This window comes from Ylistrum balloti, unplaced genomic scaffold (assembly GCF_031769215.1).
Source record: "Ylistrum balloti isolate Yb309-2 unplaced genomic scaffold, AGI_CSIRO_Ybal_v1 Utg371016, whole genome shotgun sequence".
In the NCBI taxonomy this organism is placed as follows: Eukaryota; Metazoa; Mollusca; class Bivalvia; order Pectinida; family Pectinidae; genus Ylistrum; species Ylistrum balloti.
Genome location: NW_026782565.1, coordinates 511202 through 538857, shown reverse-complemented (window position 1 = coordinate 538857; position 27656 = coordinate 511202). Strand labels below are relative to the sequence as shown.

The 27656-nt window shown below is 34.8% G+C and overlaps 1 protein-coding gene across 1 annotated transcript in view; it reads left to right on the top strand.

Moving 5' to 3' along the window:
- Positions 1-250: 250 nt before the first annotated feature.
- The window catches only part of LOC132560117 (protocadherin Fat 4-like), a gene marked incomplete at its 5' end in the record, with an annotated part of 96468 nt that continues 69062 nt past the window's right edge, over positions 251-27656 (top strand). Inside the window, 38 exons of the mRNA XM_060224762.1 lie at positions 251-445; positions 1340-1471; positions 3388-3573; positions 3785-3907; positions 4952-5140; positions 5399-5530; positions 5939-6124; positions 6644-6781; positions 7943-8134; positions 8435-8566; positions 8688-8873; positions 9573-9704; positions 10022-10195; positions 10317-10445; positions 10890-11078; positions 13856-13981; positions 14594-14779; positions 15492-15614; positions 16075-16257; positions 16452-16577; positions 16844-17032; positions 17283-17417; positions 17604-17783; positions 18385-18525; positions 18997-19191; positions 19307-19435; positions 19782-19967; positions 20861-20992; positions 21731-21925; positions 22234-22371; positions 22665-22850; positions 23629-23769; positions 24106-24297; positions 24420-24551; positions 24920-25105; positions 25626-25760; positions 26605-26790; positions 27250-27384. Coding sequence (XP_060080745.1) covers positions 251-445; positions 1340-1471; positions 3388-3573; positions 3785-3907; positions 4952-5140; positions 5399-5530; positions 5939-6124; positions 6644-6781; positions 7943-8134; positions 8435-8566; positions 8688-8873; positions 9573-9704; positions 10022-10195; positions 10317-10445; positions 10890-11078; positions 13856-13981; positions 14594-14779; positions 15492-15614; positions 16075-16257; positions 16452-16577; positions 16844-17032; positions 17283-17417; positions 17604-17783; positions 18385-18525; positions 18997-19191; positions 19307-19435; positions 19782-19967; positions 20861-20992; positions 21731-21925; positions 22234-22371; positions 22665-22850; positions 23629-23769; positions 24106-24297; positions 24420-24551; positions 24920-25105; positions 25626-25760; positions 26605-26790; positions 27250-27384 — 6072 coding nt within the window. The remainder of the gene's footprint in view (positions 446-1339; positions 1472-3387; positions 3574-3784; positions 3908-4951; positions 5141-5398; positions 5531-5938; positions 6125-6643; positions 6782-7942; positions 8135-8434; positions 8567-8687; positions 8874-9572; positions 9705-10021; positions 10196-10316; positions 10446-10889; positions 11079-13855; positions 13982-14593; positions 14780-15491; positions 15615-16074; positions 16258-16451; positions 16578-16843; positions 17033-17282; positions 17418-17603; positions 17784-18384; positions 18526-18996; positions 19192-19306; positions 19436-19781; positions 19968-20860; positions 20993-21730; positions 21926-22233; positions 22372-22664; positions 22851-23628; positions 23770-24105; positions 24298-24419; positions 24552-24919; positions 25106-25625; positions 25761-26604; positions 26791-27249; positions 27385-27656) is intronic.

Sequence of the window (27656 nt, the reverse complement as noted above, 5' to 3'; positions counted from 1 at the left end):
AAACAATAATGTTTCCAAAAAAACATAGAAAATTCAACCCCTCGAAAATGTATTATTTTTACAGCTGTAAGTGTTTGTAATTAGAATAAACAATATCTGTAAAAAATATTAAAACTGTTAATTAAAATAATTGATTTTTTCCATTTCTTCTTATTTTTTTCATTTCACGTTTCTTTTGGATTTTTTTTAGCTTGCCTAGTTCAAAGGACATTAACTTTTTGTGATGACAAACTTTTCTTTGTATTTTCAGTTTAAAGTGACTGCCAATGACTTGGGTACCCCAACTTCTCTGCCTGCAAGTGTCCCAGCCACTGTTGTGGTTAATGTCAATAGGAATCTTAACCCACCTGTCATCACCAACACCCAGTTCACACATGAAATCTTCCAGAACCTGTCCACCAATGGGCAGGTGTTTGACGTGGAGGCAACAGACCAAGATACAGTGGTAAATAATTTTTGTTTTTTTTTGTGGAGATCTTACTATGATATTATCAAGGTTAATGATAATTTTGGCATGAAGATATTAAACTTAACTGACATGAAGAGTCATATTGTAAATCTTTATATATCAATTTTACCTATTCCTGTGTGAAAAAGTTGAATAAGACAAAAAGTTTTGACATATAAGTATACCTTTTTCTACCGGAAGGCTCTTACTTTGATATAGAGGAAGATAGCTTTCTTGCACAGATGGAAGTGCTTGTGAGGTTACTGTAAAACTTTATATTTATTGGGGCTTAATTTTCATGGTTAAAAAAAAAAATAACCTGCTTCTGAGATACTTGATTTCATGTATAAATGTACTTGTGCTAATTTTAACAGTTCATGGACCTACAAATTTGTGGATTTAGAATACTTACAAAGTGAACAAAATTAATGCCCCCACTTAAATTACTGATTTCTTAGAATATTTTGACTCCGTGTTATCAGCTTATCCCACATTCTAATGTAATGCTGACACAAGTCAATGTCTTGTAGCTTACAACACCTTGTGTTTTCCTTTTTTATGTTTTATCTTACATGCATAATTTTTGTTGTCAGGCAGGCTTCTATATGTTTTGTTTACTTAATTGTCAATAAGTATATCTTGCTATAGGGAATCAGAACTCTGTGATAATGTCAACCTAGTTTGAGTCAATACTCTATTAATGTGTGAACCAATAGATTTTAAGCACAAATTGGGGTCAGCACTCTGAATGTGTGACCCAATAGAGTTTAAGCACTAGTTTGAATCAATGAATTTTCAGCACTTGTGTGAGTTTTCATGAGTGCATAATCTAGTGTTTTATTAGGCAGTGGTGTGAGTCTGGCATGTTATTTTGTTTTATTTTACTTCCAGGCACCATTCAACACTTTGACATTTGACCTGCTAGGTGATGATAATGCTCCAGTGTTTTTTGATATAGATGCATCTTCTGGTGTTGTCACATTGAAAAACTCACTGCAGTTATTGCCCACCACGGAATACCAGGTTTGTTTTTCTATTCACTTGTTTAAATATTTGATTGAATATTTAAAAAAAAAAGAAAGGAGAAAACGAATGCAGAATACTTTAAATATTTGAGTTAAATATACATAAAAAACCCTTAAGTTTCTTAGTATACATCTGCAGAGCTTTTTAGTATTTTTGAATGTTCTAGTTATTAAATCGTTAACCACTTAAAAATTATCATAATTACATGCAAACCTCATTAAATATCTGCTGCATGAGAATTTTGTAGGTTTTATTTGCCAACCATCATAAGATGGTGGGCTGTACAAATCGCTCTTCATCCCTGGTCGGTCATCCGTCCGTTCAGGCATCCGCCCATCCTTTCGTAAACAATTTTTGTTATTACTATTTCTTGAGAAGTAGGTAATGGATCTTTCTCAAATTTCATATGTAGATTCCCCTTGGTCCCTAGTTGTGCCCATTTGAGTTTGGGACTGATCAAAAAAACAAAATTGCTTACAGTCAGACATCTTGAATTTTTTCAATGAAGTTTGTTATCGCTATTTCTTTAGAACTACTGTATAGATCTTTCTCAAATTTCATATGTAGGTTTCCTTTGGTCCTGAGTTTTGCCCATCTAATTTTGGGACTAATCAGAAAAACAAAATGGCCGACAGATAGCCATCTTGGTTTTTGACTTTGAAAGTTTGTTATCACTATTTCTTGAGAAGTACTTGATGGATCTTTCTTAAATTTCATATGTAGGTTTCCCATAGTCCCTTGTGCCAATTTGATTTTGGGATGAATCAGAAAAACAAAATTGCCAACAGTCAGCCATCTTGGATTTTTCAATGAAGTTTGTTATCACTATTTCTTGAGAACTACTGTATAGATCTTTCTCAAATTTCATGTATAGGTTCCTCTAAGTCCTTAGGTTTGCCTGTTTGAGTTTCGGGCTGATCAGAACAACAAAATAGCTGGCAGGCCACCATCTTGGATTTCGCCTAGTTAAGAATGTTATCCCTTTTTCTTAAGTACTGAATGGATATCTCTCAAATTCCATGTATGTTTCCTTGGGTCTCTGCTTGTGCTTGTTTGCTTTTGAGACTGATCAGAAGAAACAAAATGGCTTCCAGGTGGCCAGTTTCTGATTTGGCAGGTAAAGATTATCATTTATTTCTGCAAAGAAATGTTCAAATGTCTTACCATTTAGAGCAAAAACAGAGAACAGAAAAGAAGGGAAAAGATCCAACTTTCAAAGAGCATATAAAGATCAAACAATGGTGGGAGCCAAGATCCCTCTGGGATCTCTTGTCGTAATCAAGATTTACACACATGATCATTCTTAATATTTTGGTCTATACAGTAAAAAGTATGTATAAATATTGATATAAATTTCTGTTCTTCCCAGCCCTGCAACAAAGTTAGTGAGGTATATTGGAATCAGATTGTCTGTCTAAAAAATTGTCCTAAACTTTTAAATCAGTATCAATGAAACAGGAATGTTAAAGACAATACATGTAGGTACATGCATTTTCAATTTTTATTTTTCAGCAAAAATATTGGTTGCCATGGTAGCCATGTCACTATACACAGATTTTTGTCTGTATGGCCCATAGCGCTTCAGTCATTAGATCAATTTTCATGAAACTTGGTCAAATGGTGTAACTCATCACTGTATCTATTTTGATACATTGATTATTTCCAGCTCTTTTACTATGGTTGCATAATTGAGACTTCTGATTAGTCAAAGCTAAGATGATGTCTGACTTAGCTGTAAATCAATATGTCATTTGTGTTAACATCCAATGTCTTTTGGTTGCTTGGTAATTATCATCAGGATGACAGTGCAGTTACTTTTGTTGAATGAAGTGTCATATGTAATGTTTAGATAAACATTGTCAGTACTAATAAACTAAAAAAAACAAAATCAACATATGCTTCTATGTTACCAGCTCCGTGTGCGAGTACGGGATGGTGGCAACCCCAGGAAGGAGGATGTGAAAGTTTTCACTGTGACAATTAAGCGTAACTTTCATCAACCTACCTTTAATACAATAGCCTATGCCCAAGTCATCCCGGAGAATCTGGCTGTCGATAGTTCAGTCATCAATATCCAAGCTTTCGACTCAGACTTTGCTGTGAGTATCCAACTTCAGCGTAAAAACAGTTTAACACTGTAGGTAGAAAATGAAAGATTGCATCTGTTGAGATCACTTTTAACAATGTAACATTTAAAATTGGAAAAGATTTGACATTTCTGTGAACTTCATTTTACTGATATATAAATTTCAAAGATGTTTGCACTATATGTCAAAAAACAGAAACTAACCACTTTATTTTGTACTTCAGGCTCCCTACAACACTTTGAGGTACTACTTTACTACCTCACCCTCGCGCTTTCTTCTCAACCCAGAGACCGGATTAGTTACAGTGAGACGGTCCCTCCTCGGCGAGACACAGGTCACCTTTCTGGTAAGAAGTGTATAGAGGGGTTCTTATTTTTTAGTATTGATCATTTGTTCTTATTTTTTAGTATTGATCATTTGTTCTTTTTTTTCACTTTTTACTAGGGTTCTATTATAATCAGTGGGTCTCAACCCCCTAGGGGGACAGGATCCAGTATAGGAAAAATAGAGCAAAATTCTTTAAAATCCTTTTTTATACGCCCGTCGAAAGATGGACGTAGTATGGTATGGCGCTGTTCGTTCGTCCTTCCGGCATCCCTCGTAAACTTTTATTTGTCTGGAGATCTCCTCCAACATTTTTCAGTCGATCTTTATGAAACTTGGTAGGCTGAATCACCATGATATGAAATTGTGTTTTCCTGAACTGGGTTTTGATTAGACAATTTCAATAAGAGTTATGCCTCTTTGTTTATTTCACTATAGAAATCTTGTCCGGAGATCTCCTCCAACATTTTTCAGCCGATATTTAGGCTTAATCACCATGATATGAAATTGTGTTTTCCTGAACGGGGTTTTGATTAGACGATTTGAATAAGAGTTATGCCCCTTTGCTGTTTTGGATATTCACAGGCGTAATTTGTTTCACTTTGCGGTACTCTTGTTTTGCTGGTAATGTGAGTTTGGTTTGAAGCATGAATGGTTTGGCTGTCCCCGTATAAGGGACAGAGGGTTGGGGCCAAATGGGAATATAGATATGTTATGTGTGCTTGGATATTTAGAATTCCTTTTCCTTTAGTTTTGATGAAGCAATTTCAGCCAAGCAAGCCAGGTGAGCAATACAGGCCCTATGTGCATCTTGTTTACTATTTTAAAAGATTGAATAAAACCAGGAAAAATAAGTATCTTTAAACTATAGCACCACAGAAAGCAATACTCCATCTCATGGTCTTTGTAAGAAATATCTTGTTGCTTCAAGGTTTTGCTAAACCACAAAAACGTGAACAATTAAAATTACAGTTATGTGTTGCTTTCTTGGTTTATTGCAGGGTATATAAGGTTCAGGAATCAAGTTGTGAGATGTTGTTCATAACATGTTTATCCAATGTTACAGTTCTTCGTTTATGCCGAAGACATGGCAGAACCTCCGTTGAGGTCCATCAACATTCCACTTAATATTACCATTGTCAGGAATGATCATTCACCTGTTTTCACCAACTTACCTAACTCTCTCCGCTTGGATGCTGATAACAACATACCTGACACCATCTTTACAGCTATTGCCACAGATGCTGATACCATTGTAAGCCAATATTTATTGTTAGTTTGTTGATTAATCCATCTTTTGTATAGGTACTACATGTAAAACCTTAACTCACCCCCTCTACCTGTTTATCTTTTTTTCAGTGACATGTATTTGATACCCTATCAATAAGAACTTTTAAACACTTAATGAATATCTATATACAGAATATCACTTCAAAGTAATATAATATATTTTGTAAAGACAAACAAATGTTTGATAAATTTGCTTTTGATTTGAAGTGTTAACATTTTCCAGCCCCCATTCAACACGATAACTTACAGCATCATCGGAGATGACAGGGCCGAAAACCTGTTTATTGTTGATTCAACAGGAGGTCAGGTCATTCTGACAGGTGACCTGTCCACTTTCCCAGAAGAATATCTAAAGGTGAGTAAGAACAGCCTTTTGGAAATAACTGAAGTATGTAGGGTTGGAAAAGAAATAACTCTGGATTTGTTACACAGAGAGAGGCACAGCTCCTCAAGGGAGATAATCAGATTGTGTCACATTTTGACTAAAGAGGAATTTAGCCACAATTGATATCTTAATGAATTTTCTATGAAAATGACATATTCTTTGCAAATTTGAATAAGTAATAGAACCATGATGTCTATCAGCCAGTGTAGAAAGAAACATGACTATTTTGTTTTAATGGATATTTCTCAAATGAAGAGATCTACATGTATCTTATACTGGATATTGTTGACTTTGTGACTTTACTCCAAAAGGATCAGTTATGAATGTTGCTATGAATTATGAAAAATAACAACTCTTCCATTGATTAATATCCCACAGATTCGTTTAGTGGCAAGTGATGGCGGCTCTCCTTCCAAGACAGACACTAACATCCTATACGTAAATATTACTCGTAACCTGAATTCACCATCCTTCGCAGTCGCTAGTTATAATGCTGATATTTTGGAGACGGAACCTCTTGCCAGAAGTATACAGAAGGTGACGGCTATTGATGCAGATACTGTGGTATGTATAGTGATCTTAGATATGAGTTTCAGTTTGTACACACTAATTTTCTGAACAATGCTCACTTTCCAGAACAAACTTCTTATACTGAAAGAATAATCCAAATTTAAAAAAGAAAGAAATTAGCATCTGAACAACATTGAATCAGTTTAAGAAAGCTCTTCTTCTTGTTAAACATCTAGCTGGAAGTTGAATACCCATGGTTGAAAATACCATGAGGAACCTCTATCTTTAGTTAGTATATTAGGTACCATATCTGACAATAAACCCTTACCCGATAAGCCCTCATGCTTGTGTTGATGTTTCAGTAGTTTAACAAATACAATTTCTTTGACCTGTAAAAAGCTAACCTGTCTTCTCCTAGTCAGATGTCATGTGTTGAACACTTGTACTCCCTTCTCTATGTGGATGACACCTAGCTTAAAATCCCCTCCTCCGAGTCGGATGCCTTGTATTGAATACTTGGACTTACTGCATATCAATATAACGATGTAACATCACTGATGATTTGTGTTTCAGCCTCCCAATAACAACATAATGTATTCAGTGGTAGGCAATGCCAAGGGATCAGAATATTTCATGGTGGATGAGAACTCCGGAACTATTTTTGTGAAAAAAGATCTTCGAGATGACCCAGATAAAGATGGGTTATATACTGTAAGTACAGAATACAGTTTTACAACATACAGTTTAAACTCGACTCGAAATTCCGTTTGAGTGGAGATAATTTTCAAGTCCCGATTATTCCTTTCTATGTCTTTGTATTTTTAGTTTGAATGATTCTAATTTCATTGAGTCAAAATTTCGGTTGAGTTGTAGTGATTTTTCAGTCCCTTCAGTTAAAAAGCAAAGGAAAAGTCATTTGCTGTCCAAAAATTAATTTCTGTCAAAACATCGGCAAGTCTTCTGACGAAATTGGTCAATACATACACAGAGTAGAAAGTCACTTGTGCGTAACACATGTCTAATTATGGCATATCGGTCCATCGTACACACAACACTTGGTCACTGAAGATTAATTACCAGTTTAATTATCCAATTTAAGGTTGACTTCTTAATTAGTGTCACCATCTTCATTAAAAATAAAAATGAAACTGTCAAACCAGTACAAACTTTTTCACAAAGCTGATCCCCACAATTCCTAAATTTTAGTGTTTGGCCAATGAAGTGCTGAAAGTATTTTTATTGATAAGAGTCTATATCTGTCCATGATTTGTTAAGTCTAGTGCTTGTGCAATGTTTCTGTAACAGGTAAAAACTTTATGTGCCACATTTTTCATATGTTCATCATAAAGTCATATTGATATGATCTGTGGCTTTATACATTGGTTCTTGTAGCATATCAAAAGCAAATTTAAATTTCGTTTTATGTCATTCCTTAAAATATATACGATGTATATGTGCTTGGTCAGCAAGGTTATTGTACGCGTGTGCGGGACGGAACGACGTGGGTACAATTGTATTTGATTGGAGTTGTTATTACATGTTTTGTTATTTGGATGAATAAACAATGAAAGGAGAAAGGAGGATAAATTCATTTATTTATTTACTGCCATTTCAAATATCAGATTAAACTACACTGTTTGCATGTTATCGTAGCCCTACTTTGTTGAGGAAACTGATATTGTCAGCTTTATTTAAACACTTCATTTGAGTCAAAATACAGATAATATTTTCCATGGTCCCTTGAATTTCGAGATAACAAGTTTCGCTGTACTAAATTGTCTCAAAAAAGAATGTTTACAATTATATCAGAAAATATGAATAGAAATCAGTTTCTGGATTGACAATAAATACCTTGGTTTGCTTTTATTCCAGGTCATTGTGGCAGCATCTGACCGTGGAGTGCCATCAAGACCAGCAGCAAACAATGCCACAGTATTTGTGACAGTGCACCGTAACTTAAATGCACCAACCTTTGGAAATCCGAATGCTATTGTGAATGTTAACCGCAATGTTGTTGATAACCAAAACCTTGACAACATTGTTGTAACAGACTCCGACACACGGGTAATTTCATTCATACCATCTGGTCAGCTTGTTTCTAAATCTACGCTTAGTTATGGCAATTCAATCAAAATCCCCTCTGTTAAAACAGTGTGTATAATTTATATTTTTTAAATGTTCCATGAAAATCTTTACAAAATGTAGAAAATATTATTGTTTTTTAGATACAGGAGGGTAACTACAAAAGCAGCAGTTACTTCAGGCACAATACTCATACATAATGGCATATGTGATCTTCACGGTAATTGTGGTCTGAACAGTGCTGCCTTCATAATTAATAGATTTGTGTGTTTTTTTATGCAGGCTCCATTTAATACATTCAGTGTGAGCATGATAGGTGATGGTATTGCAACCTCACTCTTCTATCTTGATCTCAATTCCATCAAAGTGAAATCAGCTGCTGATCTACAGGCTGACTCTGAGGAAACCTACACGGTAACAATTTTATGTATTTACTGTGATTTCATTATTTCAAAGCTAGAATTTTATTGTTGATGCAAATTCTTGGATGTTGACCTGATTGTTCTATAATAATTGTGATAATTCTATTTTACAGTTAAGGCTGTATGCAGAAGATGGAGGCAGTCCCCCACTTACTTCCACTGCTGTGGTCACTGTTAATATAGTGAGAAACCTTTTAAGACCAACATTTGACCAGGCCTTATACAATGTCACAATTTTGGAGACAACTGGAACAGGAGTAAACATTTTCACGGTCTCTGCTACAGATAATGACCCACCGGTAAGCAGCCTTTACTATTTCCTACATTCATCCTTATAAGGTAATGAATACTGATAGTAATACATACACACAGGTTAAACTCAAAACATTTGATTTTGAATTAAAATGTTAAATCTTGTTTACTCCCTAGGTACAAGTAACCGTAAGGTAATGCTGTTACATCTGTGATAGGGTTGGCATTCAATCCCTGGGATAAGTCTTTGTAAGGCTTCTGAGTCCTAAGATAACTGTTTTACACCCCTCTTATTTGATATACACAATCATGGAAGTCTAAGACTGCTGTTACAGCAGTTAAATGCTGATTTTTTTCCTTTTTTTTTCTCTCTCTTATATTTGGTTTCATTTACAATGTTTTGGATCAAACTTTTTCACATCAAAAGTTATTGAAAGGTTTCAAAATGCCAACTAGTTTTATAACTTGTGTCTGTATAGGGCAACAGCAAGGCTGCGAACTGTTATTAAATCAATTATACTATGTTATTTTGCATTGTTCTTTATTTGTATCAAATTTTTTCAGAGGTAAATGAAAAATAGATATTTCTTAGAGAGTTAATAAAATAAAAAAAATTAATTGTTAAGTCTACATTTTTGCTGTTGGAAAAATATATAATTGGTTGACAGTGTTGTTCCATTAGGAGGTTGATGAAAGTGAATCCAGTTGTAGATTTCTATAGTGTATTATAATTATATTTACTGCAGACTGCGAACAACAGGATTGAATATGAACTAACAGGGGACAGCACAGCCACTCAATACTTCTATGTGAATCCATCCTCTGGTGAAGTCAGCTTACTGCAGAGTATTGTTGGAACTGGTGTTAGTCCATTTAGGGTGAGCATCAGAGAGCGCAGTGTATTCTGTTGAGATTACTGTCACTAAAAATCACGTGATTGTTAAACAACTTGACTACTGTTTCTAAAAAGTTGATTCTTTCTCATGACATGCAAACTTTATAAGTAGTGGCTTGGTTAAAATAACCTGAGCAATCAACACTTATTTTTATTGCACATTATCTACCCAGTCTTACTCATTGTTAAAGCATACGTTTGTCTCCTAGCAATGAAAAGTAAAAAAGGAATTGCCTTAGGAGACGTATTTGATTGTTTTTATTCTGTCATTATTGTGTCATACTTTTTTTCATTTTGCAGTTGACCATTACAGCCAATGACAATGGCAATCCACCCCTAAGTACATCTGCAACAGGCTTTGTCTATGTAGAAACAGATCCTACACTACAGTTCAGCCTACCTTCTTATACCAGGACTATTTCAGAGAATACAGCTCTCCAAGCATTTGTAGTGGGAGTCTTAGCCAATCCAGGGGTAGGTCATGATTCAATAATTTGTTTAGTTGTTTTCTAGACAACTTACTCACCATGTATAAATTTAAATGTAATGTTTTTTACATCATAATCTTACACAATTTTTTTGTTTTATTTTACAGCCTGGTATTGTATACTCCATTACTGGACAAAGCGATGCTCCTGACTTCTTTGAAATTGATTCTACCTCAGGAGTAATAACCTTGAAACAACTGTTGACTAACGACGTCATTAAACGGCAGCAGTTTACCGTATGTGCGATATTGTCGAAATGATTTATTGATATCATGTTACTGCAAAATTTCTGCAGTTTTAATCAAACTGTTTCAATGATATTTTTAGATGTTATTACTAATTAAACCATTGTTGAAATATTGGTGTATGAAATATAATGTGAGGTATTCTTTCTACATACTTCAACATCATGAACCAGATGGCTTACAAGGTTTTGGGATTTGACAAACAAACTAGCTTTTGACAGTCATGCTTAGCAGAGCTGATGTTTGACAGGAACGCTAACTTCTGACACTCATGGTTAGCAAGGTGTTGGTATGTTACAAACGAGCTAACTTCTGACACTCATGGTTTTAGCGAAGTGTTGATATTTGATAGGAATGCTTACTTCCTTTTGACAGTCAAGAAAATTTAAACGTCAAGGTGATGATTATCTATAATGTCTAAATTATTCTAAACAGGTGAAAGTTATGGCTACTAAAGTTTTCCCCAATGGCCAACAAACAGCCACAGCAGATGTGATCATTGTCATTACTCGGAATGAAAACCCTCCAATATTCAACCAGTCCTTGTACACTGCTGCTGTGAGTGATCAGATCCAACTGGGATCTGTTGTTGTCCAGCTTTACGCAACAGATCAGGACTCTCAGGTAAATTTTCTATACACTTGTAATTGAGATGAAGGGAAAAAAATGATGGGAGCTTTCCTTAAGGTATTATAATGATACGATAAGGCAGTATAGTGGTATAGTGAGACAATATAGTGGTAATATAAGGCATAATAGTGGAATACTGAGGCGGTATAGTGGTATGATGAGGCAATAAAGTGGTAAGATAAAGAAGTATAGTGAGACAATAAAGTGGTATACTGAGGTAGTATAGTGGTATAATGAGGTAGCATAGTGGTATAATGAGGTGGTATAGTGATATAATGAGGTGGTATAGTGGTATAATGAGGTAGTATAGTGGTATAATGAGGTAGTATAGTGGTATAATGAGGTGGTATAGTGGTATAATGAGGTGGTATAGTGGTATAATGAGGTACTATAGTGGTATAATGAGGTAGTATAGTGGTATACTGAGGTAGTATAGTGGTATAATGAGGTGGTATAGTGGTATAATGAGGTGGTATAGTGGTATAATGAGGTGGTATAGTGGTATAATGAGGTGGTATAGCGGATGGTATAATGAGGTAGTATAGTGGTATAATGAGGTGGTATACTGGTATAATGAGGTAGTATAGTGGTATAATGAGGTGGTATAGTGGTATAATGAGGTAGTATAGTGGTATACTGAGGTAGTATAGTGGTATAATGAGGTAGCATAGTGGTATAATGAGGTGGTATAGTGATATAATGAGGTGGTATAGTGGTATAATGAGGAAGTATAGTGGTATAATGAGGTAGTATAGTGGTATAATGAGGTGGTATAGTGGTATAATGAGGTGGTATAGTGGTATAATGAGGTAGTGGTATAATGAGGTAGTATAGTGGTATACTGAGGTAGTATAGTGGTATAATGAGGTGGTATAGTGGTATAATGAGGTGATATAGTGGTATAATGAGGTGGTATAGTGGAATACTGAGGCGGTATAGTGGTATGATGAGGCAATAAAGTGGTAAGATAAAGAAGTATAGTGAGACAATAAAGTGGTATACTGAGGTAGTATAGTGGTATAATGAGGTAGCATAGTGGTATAATGAGGTGGTATAGTGATATAATGAGGTGGTATAGTGGTATAATGAGGTAGTATAGTGGTATAATGAGGTAGTATAGTGGTATAATGAGGTGGTATAGTGGTATAATGAGGTGGTATAGTGGTATAATGAGGTACTATAGTGGTATAATGAGGTAGTATAGTGGTATACTGAGGTAGTATAGTGGTATAATGAGGTGGTATAGTGGTATAATGAGGTGGTATAGTGGTATAATGAGGTGGTATAATGAGGTGGTATAGTGGTATAATGAGGTGGTATAGTGGATGGTATAATGAGGTAGTATAGTGGTATAATGAGGTGGTATACTGGTATAATGAGGTAGTATAGTGGTATAATGAGGTGGTATAGTGGTATAATGAGGTAGTATAGTGGTATACTGAGGTAGTATAGTGGTATAATGAGGTGGTATAGTGGTATAATGAGGTGGTATAGTGGTATAATGAGGTGGTATAGTGGTATAATGAGGTAGTATAGTGGTATAATGAGGTAGTATAGTGGTATAATGAGGTGGTATAGTGGTATAATGAGGTGGTATAGTGGTATAATGAGGTAGTATAGTGGTATAATGAGGTAGTATAGTGGTATACTGAGGTAGTATAGTGGTATAATGAGGTGGTATAGTGCTATAATGAGGTGGTATAGTGCTATAATGAGGTGATATAGTGGTATAATGAGGTGGTATAGTGGTATAATGAGGTGGTATAGTGGATGGTATAATGAGGTAGTATAGTGGTATAATGAGGTGGTATACTGGTATAATGAGGTAGTATAGTGGTATAATGAGGTGGTATAGTGGTATAATGAGGTAGTATAGTGGTATAATGAGGTAGTATAGTGGTATAATGAGGTGGTATAGTGGTATAATGAGGTGGTATAGTGGTATAATGAGGTAGTAAAGTGGTATAATGAGGTGGTATAATGAGGTAGTATAGTGGTATAATGAGGTGGTATAGTGGTATAATGAGGTGGTATAGTGGTATAATGAGGTACTATAGTGGTATAATGAGGTGGTATATTGGTGTAATGAAGTGGTATAGTGGTATAATGAGGTGGTATAGTGGTATAATGAGGTGGTATAGTGGGTGGTATAATGAGGTAGTATAGTGGTATAATGAGGTAGTATAGTGCTATAATGAAGTGGTATAGTGGTATAATGAGGTAGTAAAGTGGTATAATGAGGTGGTATAGTGGTATAATGAGGTGGTATAGTGGGTGGTATAATGAGGTAGTAAAGTGGTATAATGAGGTGGTATAGTGGTATAATGAAGTGGTATAGTGGTATAATGAGGTAGTAAAGTGGTATAATGAGCTGTTAAAGTGGTATAATGAGGTGGTATAGTGGTATAATGAGGTGGTATAGTGGTATAATGAGGTAGTAAAGTGGTATAATGAGGTGGTATAGTGGTATAATGAGGTGGTATAGTGGGTGGTATAATGAGGTAGTAAAGTGGTATAATGAGGTGGTATAGTGGTATAATGAAGTGGTATAGTGGTATAATGAGGTAGTAAAGTGGTATAATGAGCTGTTAAAGTGGTATAATGAGGTGGTATAGTGGTATAATGAGGTGGTATAGTGGTATAATGAGCTGTTAAAGTGGTATAATGAGGTGGTATAGTGGTATAATGAGGTGGTATAGTGGTATAATGAGCTGTTAAAGTGGTATGTAAATATTGATAGTGCACTGATATATCCTTTTCATTTGTTGCAGGATGTACTGAGTTACAGTATGGTTAACCCGACATCTGTGATATCAGATCTATTTTACCTTGGACCAGCAACTGGAACCATCAGACTTAAAAATTTGCTCTCTTCAAACAACTTGGCCGAGTTTAATGTTAGTAACCTAATGCAATTATACATTGATGCTTTCTCTTTCACTTTTGTTATCAAAGTCTTATATTTGATTGGTTTTTTTTATTTTAAACATTGGAATACCTGTCCATTTATCAAGTGCCTTGTAGATATGGCATTTACCTAAATAAACATAGAAAGCTGATGCTGGTGATGAAGAAAGTTAATGGTTACATGGTCCATTATATATGATGTTAAATCAGAATCTGTCTGAGTGATTTCTTGTTTCTGTCTTAAACATTGCTTCCTTTGTTTGAAAAGTAATGTTCCCCAAAATGATGAAAAAACAATACAGAATGTCTTCAAAAATTTGAAGAAAGCATTGCAATTTTTACTTAATTTTTTAAAACAAAGGTTAGAAAAGAAATGCTGAGTTTGAGCCAATAATACCACAGAGAAATAACACAGTATTCCTCTTTACAATGAAAATACACTGGTAAAGATTTAAAAATGAAAATTTACAAATTTGAAGTTAATATCATTGACTCTATCATTGAATTTATGAGAATATTTGGAATGGAAAAAAAATTGATATATGTTAGATATGTATGTTGTTGTAGTAGGTATTTTATTGACTTGATGTTTCCTATTGTAGTTCGTAGTTCGTGTGAGTGATCAATCTAACCCTGAGAAGACCGACGATGCTAATGTACAAATCACAGTATCAAGGAACAACTTATCACCTGCTTTTGTTAGCCCGCCCTTCAGTACAGGCATCAACTTCGACCAAAGTCTAGGCAACTCATTCTACACTGTACAGGCCAACGACAATGACCTGAAGGTAAAACTGACAGCAAATTCAATGAACATTCACATATCTTTATGAATAGAACCATATGTATAGTTGTATCTCATGACTGGAAAGGGATATTTCTATAAGTGTATCACATGATCAGACAAGATATCTCTATAGGTGCATCACATGATTTGATTGGATACCTGCATATGTGTAGCTTGTGACCATATTAGAATACCTGTATATGTGTAGAATGTTACCTCCGAGGTACCTGTATATGTGAAGTATGATGTGACCTACGAGGTACCTGTACATGTTAAGTATGATGTGACCTACTAGGTATCTGTATATGTTTAGTATGTTACTTACTAGGTACCTGTATATGTGTAGTATGTTACCTACTGGGTATCTGTATATGTGAAGTAAGTTGCCTACTAGGTATCTGTATATGTGTAGTATGTTACCTACTGGGTATCTGTATATGTGCAGTATGTGACCTACTGGGTATCTGTATATGTGTAGTATGATGTGACCTACTAGGTATCTGTATACGTGTAGTATGATGTGACCTATTAGGTATCTATATATGTGTAGTATGTTACCTACTAGGTATCTGTATATGTGTAGTATGTTACCTACTAGGTATCTGTATATGTGCAGTATGTGACCTACTAGGTATCTGTGTAAGTATGACCTATCTAGAATGCCTGTGTTTATGTTTACAAACCAAAACATGAGTTCTGTTTATTCATTTCAGGGTACCATGACATATGCCATCACTGGTTACTACTCTGGACCACAGTTTTTCGAAATTGGACCCACATCTGGATCTATAAGTCTATTTTCCAGTATTGAGCAGGATACTTCCTCATCATATACAGTAAGCAATATGTTATAAAGTATGAAATAATATTAATAAACACTCTATTGAATTCCCTTAAAGACCATTAATAAATAGGCCATGTATTGTCTCTATTAGCCCATGAGAAAGCCCTCTATAGTCTTAATCGACTCACAGGTAAGCCTTCCATAGTCTTTATTTGCCATCAAGTAAGCCATTTAATAGTCTCTTTTAGTCTACAGGTAAGCCCTTTATAGTATGTAGCCACTGATAAGCCCTTTGTAGTCTCTACTTAGCCCACAGATAATTCCTGTATAGTCTCTATAAGCTCACAGGAATGCCTTGTATACGGTAAGTTTTTTTTTGGATATACATAGTATAAAAAAAATCAATACATTTCATTTTGTAGATGAAAAGCTGAATTTATTGTAATTTGTCAATTTACTACACAAGTTTTAAACAAAAAAACATAAAAGAAAAATGATGATATATTTGACAGCTTGGCCTGATTGCCTATGATAGCCTCTACCCTGCTGATACAGCCAGCACAAATATCACCATTTCAATCAACCGCAACCCGAATGGTCCTAGCTTTACCAGGTCCAGTTATATTCGAGAGATCAGTGAGGAGTATGCTGTTGGAATCAGCCTAATTCAGCTAGAGGCTTCTGATGCTGATGGAGTAAGTATAGTATTTGGTGCCCCAGTTTTCTCTTAAGTAGTAAAGATTATTTTCAATCAAACCCTATTTTGCTTTGACTTTTTCTTTTTTGATATCCACGAAGGATAAATGCACTTTCTGACAACAATTACCAGGATAAAACATCAGCATGTCGTACCATTTATAAACAACTGTGTCTATTGTTTTCATTCCAGCATGCCTTGACTTACACAATTTCTTCTGCGACATCAGACGGAAATGACTTCTTCCAGGTTGACCAATACACTGGTCTTGTTACAGTGAAGAAACCACTGACTGAGTCAGTCAGCAACAACTATCAGGTATGTGTAAAGTTCTGGTTGTGAAAAGAAATGTTGAAAACAGGGGAAGCGACCTGGCCGGAATGTTGCAGTTCTAGTAGAAATTCACTTTGAAATGTCAAACATGTTTAATTTGAAATAAATAGAAGTGATTTTCCTGTACAAATATGAGAGTTTACACACATTATTTTCATCCTTAATAATAATTCAAACACTAATATAAAATGATAAAGCAGGAGGTTTTTTAGTGTCTTGCAAAAAGTCTTAAGTTTTTCCGTCTGTTGCAGATCACCTTCAGTATCCGGGATGATGGTTCCCCGTCAAATTTTGGCACCAATTTTGCCACTGGCTCAATAAGTATCCTGAGAAATCTCAATTCTCCTCTGTTTGCTGGCAATTACTTGAGATCTGTGAATGAAAATGCTACTATAGGAACAAGTATAGTTAGAGTTTTGGCAACAGATGGAGATACCAATGTAAGTCTTGATTTTTCTTTCACTTGATAATAGAAATGATTGGAAAAAAACACTGTATTTGAGACATTTTAAACGAATATCCTAAGAAATTGTAACAAAAAGCAAAAAAACAATTGAATTTAATAATTTACCATAGCTTCTGTATGTACCTGTTGATGGCGACCAGATTCATCTATAAGAGTTCAGAAAAATTGATGGGAAAACTCATTTAATTTTCTGTGCTATACAAATATACTACTTCGTGTTTTAGCCACCAGAATTTGGCCGTGTGACTTACTCATTGATTGGGGATGATAACTTTGGTTCACTTTTCCGTCTCAACTCAACAACCGGAGAAATAACCACAATAAGTGCGCTGAACCTTGTCAATGTGCCGTCTTATCAGGTAAAATTTCATCATTTCCTTTGCTTGTTTGTTGGAGACATAATTCCTATTTACTGTTAAATGAAGTCAATATCATGATGAACAATTAACTTTTCAGAATATTCACCTTTTAAACAATTCAACATTTAAATCTTATAAACAATACATTGTTTAGGATCTTCATTTTATGTTTGTATATGACTTCAGGGCCGTGTTGTTGCTAACGATGGTGGTTCCCCACCCAGAAGTGCAACAGCTCTCATCGTCATCGAAGTGAATCGTAATCTCCATCGTCCTATTATTCCATCATCAACTTACAGTCAAGGAACGCTCGAGACACATGGCATTGATGTGATTGCCATTCCAGCAACAGATGCTGATACTTTTGTAAGTAATCAAATGGATGACATGTGTTATTGCAACTCCAACAGTCAGGGTAGGAGGTGATGCTGAGATCAGAATGTAGGTTACATGTCTGTTTGACTTTCCATCTGTCTGTCAATACAAGTTTGTCTTATGCAATACCATTTACCCTCTGTATGAATCTTGGTTCACACATTACACTAGTTGACTGTGCAATTATGGTTAATTTTTTAAATTTTCTTTGTGTTTTTTTAAAAACCCATACTGGACGAGATAAAACATTATAAACATAATCAGCTAAGCTGTACTGTGTTTTTCTTTCCTGATTTACAAATTGGACAGTTCCTGGCTGATATTTAAGAGGCAAATATATAGTAGCAGAGTTTCTCACTGAAGAATGATGAAGTTGTTCTTAAATCATGTTTGTTAAAATGTATTTTATAATATGAATTGATGTAGAAATGTTGTGAAAATTTTATTGATATGATATTGTGATAAATTTTTATTCCTAAAGTTTATGTAAAACATCAATGTGACATAATAATGAATTAGTGATAAACTTTTTTTATTTAAATTGGATCTGAGAAACAAAAAATGATGAAAAGGTTATAACTTTTTTTTGCAGGCTCCATTTAACACTATTACATTTGACATGACTGAAGTGAGCGGAACCAGCCTGACCTATTTCCAGATAGACCAATCTTCAGGTATCATCAGCGTTCGCACTCCACTCTACCTGGACAGTTCAGATAACAGGAACTATATTGTGAGTAAAGACTGATCCAAAATAAAAACAGAAGATATTTGGTTAACTTAAGGAATGTTAATTATTTTCAAAACAAGTGAATTAAAGAGAACACTGGATTTTAACCTTAGTTTCATCTTAGAATCTATTGATTTGGTTCCAACTGTTACATTTATTATCCTTTTTTTTATATCTGGGCAAGTTAAAAAATTATAAGAATAATTCTTACTTTGCACAAACCTCATGACCTGTGTTTGTAGCTTGCATTTAAAGTGATTTGACTACATGATCTATTACTGAGTTTCGATAAAATGATTTTGAGTCTTGATACATTTGAGTTTGTTTCCTTTATTTTTATATAATAATTTATATGATGGAAATGGTATAGTAAGATCGACAAGGTCTGGATGACATTTGTCCCAGAAATGTAACGTGTTGGAAGTAAAGATAAACTTTGCTATAGAAGTATATCCCTTTGTCTCCTGTTTATAGATGCAAGTGACAGCAAGAGATGGAGGAGATCCGAGTCTGCAATCAGTGACCACGGCAACTGTAACCATTACAGTACAGAGAAATGTAAACCGCCCTGTCTGCCTAGGTGAACCCTATTCAACCTCCATCAGCTACAGGACTCTGGCAGGAGCCACTGTCTTCCCAGGGGTCAATGTAACAGATGCAGATACTAATGTAAGTAGCCCTCCAAAAGAAAGAAATTTACCAATTGAGAAAGATTACTTTGTCATTTTGAAGGATTCTCCTTTTTGTAAACAGTTGTTTGATTCTGTTGTTCTTTGTTTTCTAGGTTCAATTCAATACTATAACATATAGCATAGTTGGTGACTTGGATGCACAGACATTGTTCCAGATCAACTCCGATGGGTTGATCAGTGCAAGATTACCACTATCAGCTGCCACCTTGAATGAGTATAAGGTACCAGCATCATTTTATACCTTTGTATATATCATGAATACTATACAAATAAACTCACAAAACAAACTCTTTTTGGTTTTTACCAATAGTATTGGAATAAGGAGTTTGTGCCAATAATTTAGGAACTAGAGTCCGTACAAAATTTAAAAGATCTAGGCTTTGTACTGATCACATTGTAAGTACTTGTGTAATCATTTAAGTATTACATGGGATAGCTATTTTGAAAAATCTAATTAGTAATTAATCATAATGAAAAGGAACATACGTGTGTCATAATTAGTAGTTGTGAAATGCTTCAGATAACGGCTTTGTGTTTTTATTGTACCTTAATTTGTGTGCATTACAGGTCCAGGTACAGGCTGTAGATGGAGGTTTCCCACAGCAGTACACCATCTGTACGGTTTCAGTTACCATCACACGGAATCTGATCATTCCAAGGTTTACCACATTTGATGCCACTATTACTATTTTGGAGAGTCAGTCCCTGGGAGTTAACATCTACAATTTCCCAGCATTGGACACAGACGAACAGGTGAGTTTCACATTTTCATATATGATATCACAAGGTTGTCTAAAGAGTTGAAATTATCATTGTATTGAGAACAAACATTGAAAAGTTATTTCAAAAAGCCTGTTTTCAAGTTTTTTTTTTATATATTGACATAACAATCATGTTTGTGCAGTATTGAATTATCAATTTTTTTTTCCAATTTCAAATGAGACTTGAGGAAGGTTTCATTTGTTCCATATGAAGTAATCTACTTATTTGAAAAATTCAATGATAAAGGAACAATTATTTTTGTTGGCCGGGATGCACATGGTGCAAATGCGGGTTATAGTATGGTGAATGTCGGGTGGGCGGGGAAAAGGGGTACCAGTTTTGTAGAATCAACTCCTAGATGTTTTGACGTAGAAGCTTGGAACTTTGTAGGATGTTTATATATATGTTGAAGATGTGCACCTCGTATTATGGATTCCTTCCGGACATTTTTCTTGATTTTCCGTGCTTTGGAACTCGGTCATTTTCAAAAGTCTGGCGTGGAAAATCCAAGATGGCAGCCTTTGCCTCTCATTTTTGAGATGATGTTTTGAGCACGATAGCCTCTCATTGGCTGAAACGTTGTTTTGAGAACGATATATAACATTGCACTCATCCCGCAACTCGGTCAATTGTGTGCCTCATTTTTTCTGTATGTGAATTATATTTTCAAATGTAAGCACATAATTAAGGCTGACAAATGGCCGGCTGTGTATCGTTTTGTTGGATCCAAATAATCATCCTAAGAAATACTTTTTAGTAATTATTTTAATAAAGGTCAAAGTCATCAAGGTAATCATATTTGGTTTTAATTATTTTATTTTGTGGAGTTACTCATGATATTCTTGATCAGAGTATTGACAATAGGACTTTCTTTTATACTCCAGTCCCCATACAATGAGATGTCCTTCATTCTGGCTGGAGATGCTGACATCAACACTTACTTTGCTGTTAATGAACCAGGTGATAACCTGTATGTGAAGAGTTCCCTTGTTGATCAACCTAAAGACACTTTTACTGTAAGTAGGATCTGTGAATCCCTTTACTTACCTCTTTATGATCTCATTCCATCTAACATGCAAAATTAAAACAGAAAAGTTCATTTATTGACAATATTTGATTACATCATTGAATTAAAGCATCAAACAGAACCAGTGATAAAATCCCTTTGCATAGAATTCCCCCTCCCCACAGCTATATAATATTCATCCTTGTCAGCAACATCTTTCCTTAAGGGATTCTAATTAAACTTCACACACTTACAAAATATTATAAAATATATTATAATATCTTAAATGAATTTGAGTGTAAGAGATGTAGGGTCAAGGTCAATGTTGCCAAAACTTTTTTTTTGATAAAATTCTTGTTTGAGCTCAAGCAGCATTTTTTGAAAGAGTTTTTTTTTAAACAAAATCACACTGTTATGAAATACTATAACTTCTCTGACAGGTTGGAGTTTTCTGACAATTGGCCACCTTCTTTGTTGTGCTTAAATCAAGGTGAAACCACAAGGGGATTAATTCTGTATTGTTTGTGATGACTTGTAGTAGCCCCCAAACCACAAATTTATAGGCTCATGAATACCTGAAGAATTTGACAGGAATTTTTGTATGAGTTGACTTTGTGAGTAGTTTTTTTGCACAAAGTTAAGCGCCCATTTATAATAATTGATTGAAGAACTACAAAATTTGAGCTTTTGAAAAAATTTGGTAATTTTATAGTATAAAGTTGGCTGACCTTTATGTTTGGATATTCAGGCTGTTGTCACTGTGACTGATGGAGGTGGCTTTGTTGGTCAAAATACCTTGACTCTCACCATCAACATCCTGCGTAATGACTTTACTCCCTACTTCACTTCTGATTCATATGTGGCTGATTTACAACAAAGTGTGCAGGTGGGCGATCTGTTGTTCACAGTGACTGGAGCAGACAGCGACTCCGTTAAACCACCGGTAAGTCAAAACGGGAAACATTTACCAGCTGAGTTTAAAATGTTAATTTCTTTCATTTTCATTTCTTTTTTTTTTTCCATTTTTTATTTTGTTGGTTTTTTTTTTTTTGTTTTTTTAGTTTTTTTTTGTAGGTTTTTGTTAGGTGTTTTTTTTCCCATTTAACAGCAACAAAAAACTCCCCAAAAAACAAAGAAATTACAAAATAACCACATTTTGATATATTTTTGAAATGCCACATGATTTTAAGAAATGGTTAAGCAAGCTACAATGTGAGGTTTATACAAAAATGACTGTGTTATTGTTAACAGCTTGCATCCCCATACTACACACTGAAGTACTCTATCCTTGGGGATGACGATGCACCATCTTTCTTCGACATTGGAGAGAGCAGTGGCCAAGTAACAGTAAAGTCTGTACTGACTTCAACCAGCTCCACTGAGTTCAATGTAAGTGGGTTCACAAAAATAATTTCAGTTTTGGGGAATTATCTGGGCCCGTTAATGTGTCCAGTTTGCAATAGAAGTTTTCTAATGCATAGTTTCCGAAATTTGCAGTTTATTCTTGAACTTATTTTTTCCGAAGTGATGACTTTCATTTGCAAAGTGAAAGCAAAATTCCATGTGCGAAAAAAATATCATGAAGAGATAATGTATGTATATGTATTAAGAATGAAAATTTTATTGTTGATATAAGTTTCTGTTGCTGATGTTAGATTTAATATTTATCATTGCTTCCATAGTTACGCATCCAAGTATCCGATCAGGGTCAACCACCTCGTACCAATACAACTTTGGCAAGAGTTGCTGTACGGAACAACTTCCAACGTCCTTTGTTCAATGAAACATCATACTATCGCAGGATTAAGGAAACAAATGTTCTAGGTGAAACCATATTGCGTGTGTATGCTCCAGATCAAGATCTTTTGGTAAGTCCATGAAACTTTAACAAAAATTGATCCAGTTTTACCATACATATTGATGTAAGCTTTTGTATATCTTTGGTTTCTGTAAAATCATATATTTTCATATGGATTGATTTTCATGATTAAAAAAAAACTGTTTAGTGGACTCCTGGTTCCCCAGATAAATACAGTGGTATACCTCAATATATCTTATTATATTTAATGTAAACAGTTTTTAGACATATGACTTTGTGGATTGAGAGTATTCATGAAATCATAGAAAATGAAATCTACTTCAGAATCGATCATTTTACAGTATACTTTGTACTGCACCACTTTTGTTTGTAATTTACGTTGAACAAGTGGTTGGTCAACATTTCATATGTAAAATGGAAATAAATCAGAATGGACCTGCGAATGTTATTATACGGCTAGAAAATGTTTTAAAAGGCTTATCAGAAATTAAGATTGATCAGTAGGTAAAGACATGTTACTTTAACAAACTAAACTGATTTAGTTGGTCAAAGTGATTAACAAAATTGGCCGATTTACCTTTTTCTGATTGGTCATTTTGATCATACTTTGTGACATGACATAACTTGTAGAGATTGAAGCTAAACATTGCTTATGGTCTTAATGATGGTTTGTCTGAAAAATGGATACTTGACAAAATGTCTCCGGTACATTTATCTTCCCCTGAGATTCTTGAAATTGTGAATTAAAAACTTTGATGTCATTATTAACGACAGCCTGGCCACGAATTTAATATACAAACATAGATGTTGACTGCTTTGTGTAACAGGCCCCAAACAATGTGGTGGAGTACAGTATAACAGCTGGACCAGAGGACCAACAATGTTTCTTTATCAACTCTGTGACTGGCGATATCGCCCTCCGTCAATCACTCCTTACCTCAAGTTGCCAGACTATCAACAAGTTTGAGGTAATCAAATATTTCAATTGACATTTGGCTTTTTAATGAATATCTTGTGAAATAATAAAATGTTTACTTTTAAAATACTGTGTTTAAAGAGATTTTGATTTGAGAAATTTAACATATTTCAGTCATAAATTTTCACACCTTTAATGATGAATTGTTAAATTTCATTAACTTACATTTAGTTGTATTATATTTGCAGCTGATTTCAATTCTTCTGGTTATTTTCATTTTGGTTTTCTCTCCAAATCATGGCTTTGGAAATTTTTCAGAAATGGAAACAAGGAAAAGGTGATCTGCCATTTTCATTGATTGACTTATCAATATTTTTTCTATTGACAGATGACTGTTCAAGCTAAAGACCAAGGTACCCCATCCTTTGATAGTAGTGTTCTGGTAACAATAGATGTGGATCGTAACCAGAACCCGCCAGTCTTTGATAACTTACCCTTTGAAATAACTCCTGGAATCAGTGAGAGCATCAATGCTGGCGATGTGGTGTATGATGTGGACGCATCAGATGCAGATTTTGTTGTAAGTGATTACTATTTTGCTAAAATCTTTATCCAGTGATTCCAGATCACGAACTACTCTGATAATCACATTGTGCATTTGATTAGTTCTATCAGTCTCCATTTTGACTTTTATCATTTCAGGCTCCATTCAATACAATTACCTATACACTGATTGGAGATGACACAGGGCCACAGTACTTCTCCATCGATTCTTCCACTGGTGTGGTCACAGTGAGACAACAGATCCTTAATACACAGGAAACATCCTACAGGGTAACCAGTGTTTTTGTGCTCTTAACAAATCTCTCTTTGCTTATCATAGCAATGATGTATGTGTTTTTTTTTATAATTATACAAGGATTATAGATATGAAATTTATAATGTAGGGTCATTAGGTTGGCATTAAAAATACTCCTGAATACTTCAAACAGGCCTAAGAAATATCTCGGAAGCAAAGTCTGGTTAATTGGTTAATTAGACAAAGTAGTACAAATATATAACATTTTACAATTATATGTTCAATTGATGGCATTGGAGAATTTATTTTACATCAGGCAGACATATTTTACATGACATAGACCTCCCAAATCTCTTAAGGTCACTAAGTTTTTCTGAGATGAATGGAATTTTTTTTTTAACAGCTTCGTATTGTTGCTGAGGATGGAGGGTCACCTGCTAAGTTCGCACAAAGCACTCTTCTTATCAACGTTAGACGGAACCTCCGTAACCCAGTTTTTGCATCCACCAGCTATGAAGTGACCATTCTTGAAACTCATCCTTATGGTAACATAGTGGAAACTGTTAACGCTACTGACAGCGATAGCAAGGTTAGCAAATAGTGAAGTGTGATATATTGCAATACATTATTTATGATATGTAGTTCAAGGGTTGCCTTCGAGAAATTCTCAGAAAGTGAGTTTTGTTGGATTTTTCATGTATTTGAAAACTAGCCCAAGTGTTGTTACTACCTCTCTATACTTTATTTTGGTTCATATGTGAAAAAAAATCAAATGCCACTTGAAGACTGAGCTAGACTATCATAAAATGTCTTGAATTATTGCAGAAATAATGTGCAATTGTTACAAATAGGATCAATAGTTCTAGCTGTGATTTTTTTTCTTTTCTTTTTATTATTACAAATGTAAGCAATGTAAGCAGTCTTGGGAAATGACGTAGACTGTAATATAAATCTTCAAGATGACAAATAGAAGGGATGCTGCATAAACCTAAGTGTTTTCCATCAATATTTCACCCCTATAGTCAGAGCCACCTAATACCTCACTTCAAGGAAATATTTTGAGAATGTTTATGGCAAATGATTAGATTACTGATGATCTCTCATTACAGGCACCACATAACCAGCTGACTTACACGATCACATCCTCCAGCCTAGCCCAACAGTACTTCCAGATCAATTCGCAGGGTCAGATCACGATCCAACGATCGCTCATTGATGACACTGCTGACACCAGCATTTACATTGTACGTATTAGTATCAAGTTTTTTGTTTTTATCCCACAGCCCGAAAGGGTGTGAGGTATTGCGATCATGCACGGCATCCGTCTGTTTGTCCGTCAGTCTGTCCTGCCGTCTGTCCACAATTGCATTCTGCTCATTATCTCAAGAACGACATTACCGGCGATCACCATTTTCACTGGGCATATTGGGTCTATGGACCTACACAACCCTATTGTTTTTTGTCGTGGCCCGATATCCAATATGGTGGCTACGTCCGCCATTTTGAATTTGCATTCTGCTCATTATCTCTAGAACGACATCACTGGCGATCACCATTTTCGCTGGGCATGTTGGGTCTATGGACCTACACAGCCTATTGAGGTTCTTCACAATCTCAGCCCTGCACCCAGCTTGATAATAAGGCTGAGGAGTATTGCCCGCGTTTGCGGAGCTATTTTCTTGACTGTGATTATTTATTATTTTGACTACAGCCAGTTTGAAAAATATGATGCATGAAATTTAGTAAATAAATTTGCACACAATTATCAAAATATTTGGATATGAGTTCGCTTTCAAGTTGGTGTACTAATTGTAATACACTGTGACTGCTTTATATTCTAACTGAATTTGTCCTGCAATGAACTCGTAGGGCATTAGTTATCACTACAAGTAGATATAGATATGCTTATTATCAAACCTGGGATTATTGTTGGGTAAGTTCAGTGATATCTTACAGTTTGATTTATGTCTCTGATTAAGGAATTTCATTGTAACTTTAAGTGAAAAATGCATATCTTTTCTTTTGATAAAGTATTTTCCCCTTACATCATCATTGTGAACATTGAATTAAATGATATTTTGTTTTCAGTTGACTGTGATGGCTCAGGACCAGGGAGTACCACCGTTATCCAGTCTTGCTTCAGCCACGGTTCGGGTTAATGTTATTAGAAATGAGAATTGTCCAGTTTTTCAGAATACACAGAAATCTGTAGACATTTCTCAGAGTCGGGCAGCACAGATAATTTTGGATGTGAATGCGACAGATGCAGACTCAGTGAGTAAACTTACCTGGTACATGTAGTTCGCGAGGTAATGAAGTCACTATACAGTGTTGACAGTTATATTGTACTCCTAACCAAACACTATCAATGAAAAAAATTGTACATATAATTCATTCTTAATCAAATTGAACTTATTGAAACTACATAAGGCCAAGTTTTTGCATTTGTCGGTGAACTTGAACAAATTAACATTGATCTGTCAATATCAAAATTGTTTACAAAGTTAATAAGGTCAGAAAAGCCTTACTTACAGTCAAATTGTAAATAAATAACTAAGGCATGCACTAGGTTTGCACAAAATCAATAAAAACAAGAAAAACACTAAGTTTTGAAACATAGAATTTTTTTATTTATTTTGAAAATAGATGATTAAACTTGTCTCTTCACTCTATAAATTCATCAAAACAAGATTAAATCCTCTGAAAAGTTACGTTGAATTTTCTATTGCACAGTCTGCAGAGTTTAGTCGTATCGAATACAGACTGATCGGTGATGCTCCAGCTACCTCTTTCTTTGCCATTAATGAAGTATCTGGAGCAGTAACAACCAATGTCAACTTATACAATGATAATGGAATTGTCTATCAGGTACGTAGACAAAGAATCAATATTTCTCCTGTTGTCGTGAAATATTTATTTTATTTTGTTTTATTTACAAAAATTGCAAACAATATTGAAGCTTACAATATTAATGAAAAAAAAAATGGAAGGTGTTTTTTGGCAATTTTTTATGTATCAATAACCACCTGGTAATGTGTTTTCTTTAAATAGCAACTTAATTGATTTGTCAAAACAAAAGATTTAAGAAGTAAATATAATCATGTAGTGTGTATTTAGTTCTGACTCATTGTTAACTTTTG